Below are 13,412 nucleotides of genomic sequence, written 5' to 3'. Positions count from 1 at the left end.
TTCTCATGATGTACTCTGCATATAAGTTAAATAAACAGGGTGACAATATACAGCCTTGACGTACTCCTTTTCCTATTTGGAACCAGTCTGTTGTTCCATGTCCAGTTCTAACTGTTGCTTCCTGACCTGCATACAAATTTCTCAAGAGGCAGATCAGGTGCTCTGGTATTCCCATCTCTTTCAGAATTCTCCACAGTTTATTGTGATACATACAAAGGCTTTGGCATAGTCAATAAAGCAGAAATAGATGCTTTTCTGGAACTCTCTTGCTTTTTCGATGATCCAGCGGATGTTGGCAATTTGATCTCTGGTTCCTCTGCCTTTTCTAAAACCAGCTCGAACATGAAGAAGTTCACGGTTCACATATTGCTGAAGCCTGGCTTGGAGAATTTTGAGCATTACTTTACTAGCGTGTGAGATGAGTGCAACTGTGCGGTAGTTTGAGCATTCTTTGGGACTGGAATGAAAACTGACCTTTTCCAGTCCTGGGGCCACTGCTGAGTTTTCCAAATGTGCTGGCATATTGAGTGCAGCACTTTCACAGCATCGTCTTTCAGGATTTGAAATAGCTCAGCTGGAATTCCATCAGCTCCAGTAGCTCCATCACCTCCACAGTGCCTCATGGCTACTCCTTAAAACTAAGGCAGTGTTTTAGAAACACCAGACTATCCATTATACAGAAGAAAAAAAAATGCTAAGGGAAAAACTAAGGGCAAAAGGCAACTTAAATGGTGAAGCAGAGGGACAATATTGCAATGTTGGAAGCTTCCCATGGGTTAGGAAGCTTGGGACTAAAATAAAATTAAGAGGGATAATGGTCATGATATAGTGAAATAGAGAAGCAAGAAAAAAAGAGTCTTAGATGACTCTTTTAAGAGGCAAATGTTGTGATACCTTTCTCCCAAACTGGGGTTTCGGTGTCGGGGTGGGGAGGCGGCAGGAAACAGATATTGAGGAAAAGACAATTACGTTTGACACGTGACTTTTTAAGAAAAATATTCCAAAGGCAATTGGAAAAGCAGAAATGGAGCTTGGAAAGACCACATGTGTTTCATACTTGAGTGCTGCTAGTATTGGGGACATGGCGATATTTCTTACCTATGTCTGATTTTAAGACATTTATTTGCTAAGTAGTGTTAATGCCATCAGGCCTAGGAACTACTCATAAGCCACCTCCAGGTACAGGATAGCCTAAGCCCAAGACAAGGCCAACTGAGGGTAGAGTGACAGAGGCATGAGCATGTGTCCCACGCCAGGCCCACCTGAACCTTCGTTAGGAATGTTCTGCTGATGATTGCAAAAGACTGCTTCCAATAGTGCTACCCAGGGAAGAAATCTGGGAGTGGGGTTATCAACAGACATCTTCAAACATCTCTCTCTCCAGCGTAAAGCCAAGTAAAGAGGAGGAGGAACAAGATACAAAAGTGTGAGGCCAGATGTACTTCTCGATTCTCCAACGATGTAAGACAATGCATCTGATGTTTTCATAAGTTAATTTCAGTTGGGATATTATCCTACTTTTACTTGTAACTGAATGAGTCTTGAGAAAGAGAAGCTGTGAACACTAACATTATACAAACAAGGCTGCTTTAAAGGAGATGCTGTGGAGATGAAAGAGGGGACGTCACAGGTGAAATGGAGAATTACCATGGGGGGAAGAAAAAGCAGAAAAAGGAAAACAATTCAAAGAAAGTTAGATCTGAAGTTGAAGGTATAATTGACAGTAGGTAATTACTGAAAGAATAACAACTGGGAGACAGGAAGATTGTAATCTTAGAAGGGCAGAGAATATCAACAATGAACATCCAGAAAAGCTCAACTCTCTAAGTGACAAGGGCTTCAAAGTATTACATGTAGCATGATGAGAATGAATTCATTTTCATCCAGAGTTTATATGTATAAAATCTGCTTGTAATTTAAAACCGTTCCTCAGAGTTACATGCCAATTATATGCTATAAAAGGCACATCTGTTAAAATATTGCATCCAATGCCACTATCTTCGAGCATTTTTCTGTTCTTTTCTTTACTTGTAAAATTGTCTGACTAGCAACTCTACAGTGTGTTGGCATCGGCTGGCATTTGTTAGATGGTATCTTTCATTCCTTTCTAAAAATAGGGAAATAATCTATGAGTTATGCTCATCTTTGGGAGCAAAAGGTATGGTGTGTGGGGAGTCCAACAGCTGGAAGGGAATTTCTGGCTTCGAGGAGCCAGAACTATTGCAAGTCACAGGAAACAAACCTAAGCAAGGGGAAAAGGAGATTTGTGTTGCACACAGTATTGTAAGGGTAGAAAGAGGACAATCACCACTTTTGCTTGGTATAAAATTAAAATGATAGTAATTATAACTGTTAGCATGTATTCAGCACTTATTAACAGAAAGATAACATCCACAGCATGATAAATGCATTGTTCTGTGGGAGAGGGAGAGGGTGGGAAGATTTGGGAGAATGGCATTGAAACATGTAAAATATCATGTATGAAACTAGATGCCAGTCCAGGTTCAATGCACGATACTGGATGCTTGGGGCTGGTGCACTGGGACGACCCAGAGGGATGGTGTGGGGAGGGAGGAGGGAGGGGGGTTCAGGATGGGGAACACATGTATACCCGTGGTGGATTCATTTTGATGTTTGGCAGAACTAATACAATTATGTAAAGTTTGAGAATAGAATAAAATTAATTAAAAAAAAAAAAGAAAGGGTCCCAATAATCATATTGTGGAAACGTTTATAAGAACAGAAAATAAGACTTAGTCTACATTCTCGAATGTGATCAAGGTCATACTGCTCAAAGACATGGATACTGAGATTTAGACACAGTTAACTCTGGGTCTGCCACTACTCTCCCATATACCTTTCAGATGAAGCAACAAGCATTTGAGTTAGCCAGCAAGAAGACAACATATCATTATCCACCGAAATGTTATAAATTCTCTTTTTTTAAGTTTTTTTTTAAAGCAACACGACAGTAAGAAGTATTGATAAAATATTATTCTCAGTTGAAGTATGAAAAGAAGTCCTGCCTAGGGGTAGAAGAATAAATGGAATGCAATCTCCTTAAGCTACTGATCAAGTCTTCCAGATATTTATCAACCAAACTTTTGAACACTTCTAAAATGTAAAAGTTTATCATTATAGGTAAATTAAAAGCCTAGGGTTTTCAAAATAGAACCTAAATGGTGCTTTGGGTACAGTGGATAAGTAACTCTATTAAGACAATGGTATAAACAGAAATACTCATACATTCCCAATATACTTCAATAATTATAATATACATTAATTGATATAGGTAACCACTTGAGTTTATTGGTTTGTGAGTTTTTAGGTCATTAGCACATGTTAAAGTTATGCTATGTCAAATTACACAGAGCAAAAATGTATTGCCCAAATTATTTTAAAGATCATAAGAGTGAAAACTGGTTTACGACATGCCAAAATCAAACCCAGTGTCAAATGCATATGCGTATGTGTTGATGTATTTTTAAACGGTTAGTGAAGTTATTTCTATGCTAGATCTGATGGAGAGAAGTGATACAAGCAATCTTTCAAAACTCCAATCTTCCCCCAATTCATTCTCAACCTTGACCCAAACAGACAGCCTGAAGTACAGAGAAAGAATTTAATCTCGGCCACCTCTCAAGAGGCTTGTACCACTAACTGGAGAGGAGGGCTGTTTGAGGGATGAGCAGCCTGGTGGAACTCTCTGGTACACTGGGCCTTGACTATAGCCCAGAAACTCTGTTTGCCTAAGAAACAGTATTTAGAGAGGGCCTCCTTGCTTGGTTAGTGTTCCAGAATGAGAGGTGCTGCATAAAAGTGATGCCCTCCCCGAGGGGAGGGCAGAGAATCAGTGCTGACTAGCCTGGCAATCATATTGACCCTGGAAACTTTTTCCTTCAGGAGTGGGTGGTGGGAAGGTCTTGTAGGAAGGAAGGTTTCCAAGGAGTCTGGGATGGTTGTGCACATGGAGGGGAGCGGGCGAGAACAGGAATCTAGATCAGCAGTGCTGGTGGTGGTGGAGCTCGTTCTAGGTTCCATCAACCTTAGTGATTACAGTTCCTATACTGAGAAAGCCTTACAGGTGTGTTGACACCTAAAAGGTTTAGACATTGAATTTCAGAGCCTTTGACTGAGACTGAATGCCTGGTTTTCATTGGTTTACTTATTTGAGAAGTACTCAAACGCATTGGTTTAAAACATAGCTCTGGAATCCAACTTCCTGTATGGGAAACCTGTCTCTAGTTCTTCCTATGTTTGTGACCTTGGATGATTTCTTTAATCTCCCCATGCCTTGCTTTCTTAATCCAGAAAAAAACGGACTAATAATAGTACCCACTTTACAATATTACCGTGAATATTAACTGAGTTACTAGAAGTAAAGTGCTTAGATGGGCACCTGATGAAGAAAGTCTCCATGACTGTTAGCCATTACTCTTTGGTGATTATTGTTGTTGTTATTCAGTATATCTGAAGACTCTATAATAATCCAGGTGAAGCACAGTATTAGACCAGAGCCAGAAGTACATAAATATGCAAAAGCAGAGTTCACATCTAACTTGAGGCTCTTAAGCCCCAGGAGGATGTCTTGTGTATCACACTGCTCTACACCCTAACTTCAGGGTCCAAAACGACAAGCTGATACAACCGGGCTGAGCACTTGGCTGACCTGTATTATTCAAAGTGGCATCTATTTCACAGATCAGGCAGGGCCTGGGTTTGCCCAGGGATCGGACCACTGGTCACTTTTGTCAAGTGCATTAACTTTCAGACCACTAGGATGCTATTTAGTGCAGGATTAGTCATTTACTAATTACTCCAGCGGCCACAGACCTAAGGTCAGTCATTTTCTCCCTTCACACCAGAAGAATCCAACATAATAGAGGCCAGACAGGTAATTTGCATTGTCTCTTCTTAGGAGAGACCCACAGGAGGAGGAGGCAGGAGGAGGATTCTGTGTTGAAAGCAGGCAAAGGAGTTTTACTTTGACAGGCATTTCCATAAGCTTCTCAGGGGAACTTGTGGCCCATCTTTCCTGCTGGGACCTGGCAGGTTCTCACATCTGATGCTTGCTGCTGGCCAGCTGGGGAAACCGGACAAGGTCTGACCCCAGCCCCTAATCACTTCTACTAGCTGGCAAGTCTTTTCCCCCCTGAGCATCTGGAGAGTCATCCGACTGTGTTTGCCAAACTTGCTTGCAAGTGAGAAGCGTGTTTGTTTTATGATCGCTGTCTTGGGTTTTAAATAAGAATACCGTAGGAGATGATCCCGCTCTGATCCTTGCTAATGTACCTCTAGGCTAATAAGTGCTGAGATGATCCTCCTCTTTGATTTCATGAATAAGAAAATAAAATGGGAAATGCATGACATTTAAAAAAAATTATTGTTATTACTGAGTGTAAAATTTGTTTTAACCCTCTCTGGAGTGGCTAAGTTTCACACTGAAAATGCTGCTTGCCAGATTGTATCTCCTGTTCCTCCTCTCCTTAAATATGTGCTTATTTACTTCCTGCAGAGTTCAATTTTAGAACCCATCAAAGTAGATCCACTCAGACTGACTACATTTTCATGCATAAATTCATAGATGTCTTCAGAAGGAATTGCACTTGCATATGCAAATACTTCCAATGCCTTTTCATTTCTACTTTTGGCCTGCACAGTTTTTAATTCATGCAAACACATTACACAAACAAATATGGGCTCAATAACAACACAAGGCATGTGTGAATTGTTAATTGCAAAGCGAAGGGTTTGATATGGCCAAGCGACTTTCATTATTATCAATGGAGAGGAACAAGATTAAACAGGAAGAATAAAGGTATATTTGAAAATAAAATCCCAAGCACTTGGTTTCATTTTATGTAAATATTAATAAGGGAAAAGGTGACAGGCAAATCCACAGTTCAACAATAATCTGGGATCTACAGTTCAGTGCACAATGATCAGAAGCCAGGACGCACCTTTAATGAGACTTAGGAAGGAGAGGCCACATTTTAGCCCAGAATCATGAGAAACAAAAACATATGCAATAATATCATAAAGGAAACAGAAAACACAACAGAAAACGAAAGGCTGTCAACCTTGTTGAATGTGCATCACCTTTCAAAATATCTCAGTCTTGTATGAGAGACACCCCTGGAAGCAACAGGCAGGTATCCTCAGGTTTCAAATTGGATAGTTAAGCCTTCCTTTAATTAAGCTGTGATTCCTCAGGTTTTTTTTTTTTCTTCTAATTTCCACTACATGCACTTTGGGGTCGGGTGAGAACTTAACAAAGTAAAACACTTGTTGAAGTTACTCACAGATCAAAGACATCTGATACAGAGCAATTTTCAAGCAACCCTCCTCCCCTTGTTTGCAATGTGTTTCATTTACATGCAGTTAACTCAGAAAATAAGAGTGAAGATTAAATAACAAGTGCATTCTGCAAGGGTCTACAAAGGCAGTAGAGATAAAATTTTAACTGTTTCTCCGCTGATTTTGTGGCATGTTTTATTAAATATAAAAGGTGAAGCTAGGCTAATGGAGGAGCATTTGAGAACATGTTTTTTTAGAACAATCACTGGATTATAGGAGATATACATATATATTACATATAAGTAGTGCTTTCTAAGAAATAAACAAAGATGAAGTAAGCTAAGCTAAGGAAATTAAGAAACCAGGGATGGAATTTGAAGCTTCTACAGACTGCATGTTTGTGACTCTCCAAAATTTTTATACGAAAACTAACCCTCAATGGTATTTGGAGGTGGGGCTTTTGGGAGGTAAATGAATTACAAGGGTGGAACCCTCATAAATAGGTTTAGTGCCCTTATAAAAGAGGCCCCAGAGAGTTTCCTTGCCCTCTCAGCTGTATGAGGACACAGGACAAGATGGCCATCTATGGGCCAGGAAGACACCTCTCAGCAGCACTCAAATCTGCTAGGACTTGACCTTAACATTCCCTGCTTCCAGAACTGTGCAAACTAAATTTCTGTTATTTATAAGCCACCAGTTCACAGTATTTTGTTATAGCGGCCTGAAAGGAATAAGACACAAGCTAGGGTATCTAATGAAGAATTAAATTAGTTGCAACATTTACTGACAGGGACATAGAATAAGAACTATACAATCAGTATTAACACATGATGCAGTAAACCAGCAGCTGGAACCTTGACCCTTGGCACTGCAGAGTGCCCCTTCCTGGTGTGTTCACTGCAGTTTTGCGTGTACACTGGTAATTTTGCTAAGACTTTATGTAAATCACATATAGGGTGAGGCTGGTACACAAAGCATAAGACCTAGAGCCAGCCAGTCAACTTGGACACACTGCCTTTCAACACTGTGCCTGAGTCCAGGCGTTCACACATTTACAGCAACTCATCACAAGTGATAACAAAATTTCCCATGGATAGTGACTAAGAAGAGAACGCCAACTGTCAGTGCTTAGGATGAAAACATTCTCCTCCCCAAAGAAATCAAAATTGTATAAGAAAATTATGTTTAGGGAAAGCAGGTGTGGGAATTATACCAGTGGAATTGGAATTGACCTATACTTCAAAACATTAAAAACATGTGTAACTCAGAATTAACACCACATGTTTTTTGAGGGGGGAGAGAGAAATGAATTATTATTATATGGGAGGGGAGTGGAGAGAGATTCAAATATGTTTTTATCATTATACGATTTGTTCAAAGAGAATATAACCGAGAAGCTCAATGTGAGAAGCAGGAGAAATCTGAACTCTTAGAGGCTTGTGGAGAATAGTTTAAAAGGAGGAGAATAGTTTAAAAATCACAGATAATTCCATATTCCTTGGGACTGCGATCCATGATGGTCACAGGGATATCCCTCATGGAGCCAAGGGTCTGCTCTCTGTTACATCTGATCAAAACCTACCCTGGTGTGTCTCCAAAAGTAACCAACAAACTGTCAAAGAATTGAAGTGTCTAGGACAGAAGAGGCCCTTCTGTGATCCCCATAGGAATCTGACATGGGTTGACAAGAAGATTGTTCTCTTAAACTAAACTTGATTGGAGACTTGATGCAGACCTGCTTTGCTCCCTGTTTCCACCAACCTCAGTCATCGATGTGCAACAGCGCAAGCCAGTAAGACAGCTCAGACCTTCAGTGTGGTCAGCTCCACCTACCTTGTCTTGGGAACTCGTCTGACTCCCGGTGAACGAGGTCTGTGACTCGGTTTCCATAGTGCATCCTGCTGTCATGATCATAGGCCTTCAGAGTCTCGCTGGAGCTGTAGGACTTCTGGGTGGGCACACGACAGTCTTCACTGTCCAGGGAGGAGCTCGTGTAGCGACACTCTTTGCCACACCGTCCCCTGGTCAGAGAGCGGTGTCGCCGGTCTTTGACATCCATTATCCCAGGTCTGGCAGAAGGCTGATGCTTTCTGAAAAGTCAGGCTGGGGTTTGGGCACTTGTCACTTGGCCACCTAAAAACATCACAGGAGAAAAACTCAGACTATGATTCTAAGAATTACTGCCTTCTGTTCTGATTCATGCTTCGACTTGGATCAAAACACACAAAGGCAAATTTGGTCAGTGCTGCATCATCTCTTCTGCAAATGCTTAATGTATACTTAAACAATCAGCCTAAATAGAATCATTTGATGCAGTAAATTAATTCCCATGCTATTTAGCTAAATAGATTTCAGGGGAAAATAGTAGCAAAATAACTCATATTTTGATTTTCTATATGTGTGAAAACGACATGGTAAGTCTGTCACTCTAATGAAAGATCTTACTATGAAGTGGTTCAGAGTAAAACTGATTTTATCTGACTTTAATTGCTTCCTCTTTTTCCTGCTGAAGGACTGGGGGAAAAAACACCAAAATTAAATAAATGCAAATAAAATAAAGATGTAAAAGGCATAAATATATGCTGATAATGCTTTTAATGGTACCAGGTCACACTGGACCGACATAAAACTTGCCTGGCTGGGTATGGAGAATAACAATATAAGGCATTCTTGACAAGCAGTCTTCCTCTGATTTATTTAATGAGCCTTCAGTAAAGTCCTCATCTGGTTTATCTTCTTGGCAAATCTGATTCTTGGACACACCTGGTCTTTCCCCTGGTCACCTGCCAACAGGACATCTTGCTCACAGAGGTCCAACTGGCACAGCCACATGGCCATCAACCTAAGCCCACCCTAGCGTCCTTTTCACAGTTGGGATATCCACTGTGGAAAAGAAAAATGGGGAAGAGGACTGAATGCAACAGGTAAGTTGATGGAAAGAAGCCTCTCCAACATATGATCTGGCAACCAGGGAGCCCCCCAGCTTGACACCTGGGACCTAGAAATGTAGACAAACATCACTCAGAAAACTCTAGCCTTCTGCCGAGCAAATAAGATCAAAACACTTAGATGCCTCCAAGTTCCAAATGATAGGCTCTTACTGATTTCATCAGCCATGCAAAATAGCCTGGACCACAGGGCCAGGGCCTGGACAGAATGGAAAAACACAAATTTAATTAAAATGGCAAATACAACCCAGAGCCAGTGTAATGATTTTTATCCAGGCTTCTGATGCTTACTGTTTCCTCAATATGTCAGAATGTACTTGGGGAGCAAGTCTATAGTTTGGAGCCCCTCTGCTCTTCTTTGGTTATTTACCACACTGCAATGAGATGCTTGTGTATACCAAGGGACTAGCCTAAATGTGCAGCAATGTGGAAGACATCAGCCCCAAGAAAGCAGAAGCCAAGTTGTCTCTTCCTTGTCCTTTCATACCAAGAGGTCCTTCTGGATCTCAGAAACCCTCCTAATTAAGACTATTTGTGTATAGTATCAAACATTGCCTGTAATCAGGAATACCTTTGTTTGACAACTGGCAATAAAAAGAGGGCATATCTGTAGTAAACATCAAGCAGAGTCGAGCTGTTGCCACAGTCACTTAAAAAAAATTAATTCTCAGTTTCCTGGAACCTACAGTCTCTGACTTAAGTAGCTGAGAAGCATCTTTGAGAGTCACCAGTCAAGACTCCAGGACCTGCTTAGGGAGCAAAGATGATCAACGTCAGCATGGAAGTTTTGGGGGCTGCACCAAAGATTCAAGTGTCTTAACATTAGTGCAATTTCTAGATGTCCAAAAACTTCTCCCTTAACACCCAACATGTGATCTTAACATTTTAGAATCCGTAGTATAGGCTGGTTAAAAGCCTGGCTATTGTAGTCTTGTTGGATATCAATCTCATCATGACCACTGACTAGCCAGAGCCCTTGTAAAATTCAGGTTCTCAACCACTGAAAATAGAAAATAGGTATTTACAGATTAGAGTATCTATAAAAATTAGATGGGACACAATGGGAAAGCTCTCAATATGCTGCCTAACACATGGTAAGGGCTAAGAAGTAGTTTTTTCCTCCTCTGAATGATTAAAAATAATTTTTTGTCTAAGCTAAATAGCTGCAAATTTGCATAAGACAGAGATGATCATATGAATCCCTGAAACTCAAACTTCTAATTATAAGTATCAATACTCGAACTACATACAGATAAAGGAAGACTTTTAGTGACCACCAAGGATGTGAAAGTGAAAGTGAAGTTGCTCAGTTATGTCGGACTGTTTGCCACCCCATGGACTGTAGCCCACCAGGATCCTCAGTTCATGGGACTTTCCAGGCATGAATACTGGAGTGGGTTGCCATTTCCTTCTCCAGGGGATCTTCCTGACCCAGGGATCGAACCTGGGTCTCTCTCATTGTAGGCAGACGCTTTGCTGTCTGAGCCACCGGGGAAGCCACTAAGGATGTAGGTGGTGCTAACGCTAAAAACCTACTTGCCCATGCAGGAGACAAGATGCAAGTTTGATCCCTGGGTGGGGAAGATCCCCCAGAGAAGGGAATGGCATCACATTCTAGTATTCTTGCCTGGAAAATTCCACGGACAGAGGATCCTGGAGGGCTGCAGTCTCAGTTCAGTCGCTCAGTTGTGTCGACTCTTTGTGACCCCATGGACTGCAGCATGCCAAGCCTCCTTGTCCATTACCAATTCCCAGAGCTTACTCAAACTCATGTCCATCGAGTCGGTGATGCCATTCAACCATCTCATCCTGTGTTGTCCCCTTCTCCTCCTGCCTTGTATCTTTCCCAGTATCAGGGTCTTTTCAGAGGACTCAGTTCTTCTCATTAGGTGGTCAAAGTATTGGAGTTTCAGCTTCAGCATCAGTCCTTCCAATGAATACTCAGGACTGATCTCCTTTAGGATGGACAGGTTGGATCTCCTTGCAGTCCAAGGGACTCTCAAGAGTCTTCTCCAACACCACAGGTTCAAAAGTATCAATTCTTTGGCGCTTAGCTTTCTTTATAGTCCAACTCAAACATCCATACATGCCTACTGGAAAAACCATACATAGCTACAGTCTATGAGGTTGCAGAGAGTCTGACCCCACTGAACACCCACACAAGGATATATAAGATTGTGTGCTCTAACACTGAGGAGCTACAAGTGTTCTGGGGGAGAAGGGTTGGCTGTTTTGAATGTATTTTATCATTTTTCTCTCCTCTGCTTCACAGTGAGTTTTTACTTTTTAATGTTTTCAGTGTTCCTAACTCATGAAATCCTATCTCCTCTAATTTGCATTATGCTTTGGAAATTGGGCTGATTTTCTACGTGTACATGTATGTGATTTTATTTTACACATATTTTTAAAAATCACGCTCTAAGTGGGAGCCTAAAGGCTTATTACCTATTTATAAAGTACAAGAAATTTAATGTTTGGACATTTTGACGTCTAATTTGGTTGCCTAGTGATCTCTTCCTGCTAAATTTCTCTTTCTTGCCTAGGCCCTTGATAGTTGAGTTTGTCAGCAATGTCACCTCCAGATAACTGATAGACATTTATATAAAATTAGGTAAGAAAATGACAAATTTTAGCCAAGGAAAGCTAATTTCTTAGAAAACTGAGCAGAGTATACAGGCTGTTGGATTCTAGACATTTTGTATTTATCTCGCTTGTTATTTAAAAATTAATTTCTAATAAAAAAAGAGACAAACCAGCAGAATTTATATTAAAATCTGGGTCCTGAGCTTATTATGGAAAATCACACAGTCTAGAAATCCCCACTTCCAAAACGATTGGATAAGTGTACTTTTACAATTTTTTTCCCCCACTAGGTATAGCTGAAGACCCTATACATTATATATATAAAATAACAGTAGGAAGAATCTGAAAGGTAGGAATAAGAGACAGACTTACTAGTGCCCTCAGGACCTAAGGAACAAAACTGTGGTGAGTTTCTGAAATTTCTTTTTGCCCTATATATTTCATTCTTGGAGCTAAAGATATTGTCAACCCAGAAACAGCAACAGACTCAGACAATAAAAATTCCAACAAAATCCTGCTGCCTCTAGCCAAAGGACTTTGAAGGGAGCAGCCTAACAAAAGGGGAAACATTTAGATGTTAATCATCTCACCCCAGCCAAATACCATAGGAAATGCAGTAGCCCCGACTCCCACCTTCACCAGCAAAAGCCAAGTGTGGAGCCTAGATTTCCATGTTTCTGAGGAAGCAACAAGCCACCCCAAACCCAAACAGTGGTTTACAGAAGGTTAAGAAGGCAGATAGGACTTTTATGCCTTCTAGGAAGTAATGAGGTCATCTTCTCCTCAGAGGGTGCCAGCCTGGCCTTCCACCCTCACTGGGTGGTTATAAGGTGCCACTCTTCTCCGCTGGGGTGATATAGGAGGAGGACTAGTGGAGACTCAGGACTTTCATTTTTTCCCAGCGGTAATGAGTCCTTCTGCCTATTGTTGTTGGCTATTGGTGCTAGCAGATATCATGTGGGGAGGAGTAATGGAGCACTCCTAACCCTACCACCAGGGAACTATCAGCGGAGGTCTAGTGGGGAACCAGAACTCCCAGCTCTCCTCCTCTCCCAGTTCCTAACAAGGAACTCTCTGCCCTAAAGTGCTAGCAAAGACTGAGTGAAAAACCTGGACTTTTAGGCAAAAGTAGCAATGATGAGGTAGGATCTCTCATCTTACAGAGCAGTGTCAGAGGAAACCAACTATAATAGAAGGTTTAAATAAGACATAGACTCTCATAACACAATACCTCAAATGTCCAGATTTCAAAAAACAAAACAAAACAAAACCTATACCACCAAGAGCTAGAAAATTTTCAAACGGAATGAAAAAGGTTTAATCAATAGATACCAACATTGAGAGGAGAAAGATGTTAGAATTATTTGACATAGATTTAAAAACAGCCATCATAAAATGCTTCAACAGTAATTTAAAGCACACTTTAAACAAATTAAAAAAAAAAAAAAAGGTCTCAGCAAACAAATAGAAGATACAAAGGAGACTCCAATAGAAATTTTAGAAGTGAAAATTAAAATAGCCAAAAAAAAATAATAGATGGACTCAAGAGAAGAATAAAGAGATAGAAGAAAGGATGAAGGAACT

The 13,412-nt window shown here is 40.7% G+C and overlaps 1 protein-coding gene across 1 annotated transcript in view; it reads right to left on the bottom strand.

Moving 5' to 3' along the window:
• TENM2 (teneurin transmembrane protein 2) overlaps window positions 1-8,356 on the bottom strand; it is a 1,056,669-nt gene extending 1,048,313 nt beyond the window's left edge. The window contains exon 1 of the mRNA XM_010863352.1: window positions 8,131-8,356. Within this exon, the coding sequence (XP_010861654.1) occupies window positions 8,131-8,356 (226 nt within the window). The remainder of the gene's footprint in view (window positions 1-8,130) is intronic.
• Window positions 8,357-13,412: the final 5,056 nt, after the last annotated feature.

This window comes from Bison bison, unplaced genomic scaffold, assembly GCF_000754665.1.
Source record: "Bison bison bison isolate TAMUID 2011002044 unplaced genomic scaffold, Bison_UMD1.0 scf7180017864490, whole genome shotgun sequence".
Classification (NCBI taxonomy): domain Eukaryota; kingdom Metazoa; phylum Chordata; class Mammalia; order Artiodactyla; family Bovidae; genus Bison; species Bison bison.
Note: the sequence above shows the minus strand (reverse complement) of the source record. Positions and strands in the feature narration are given on the sequence as shown.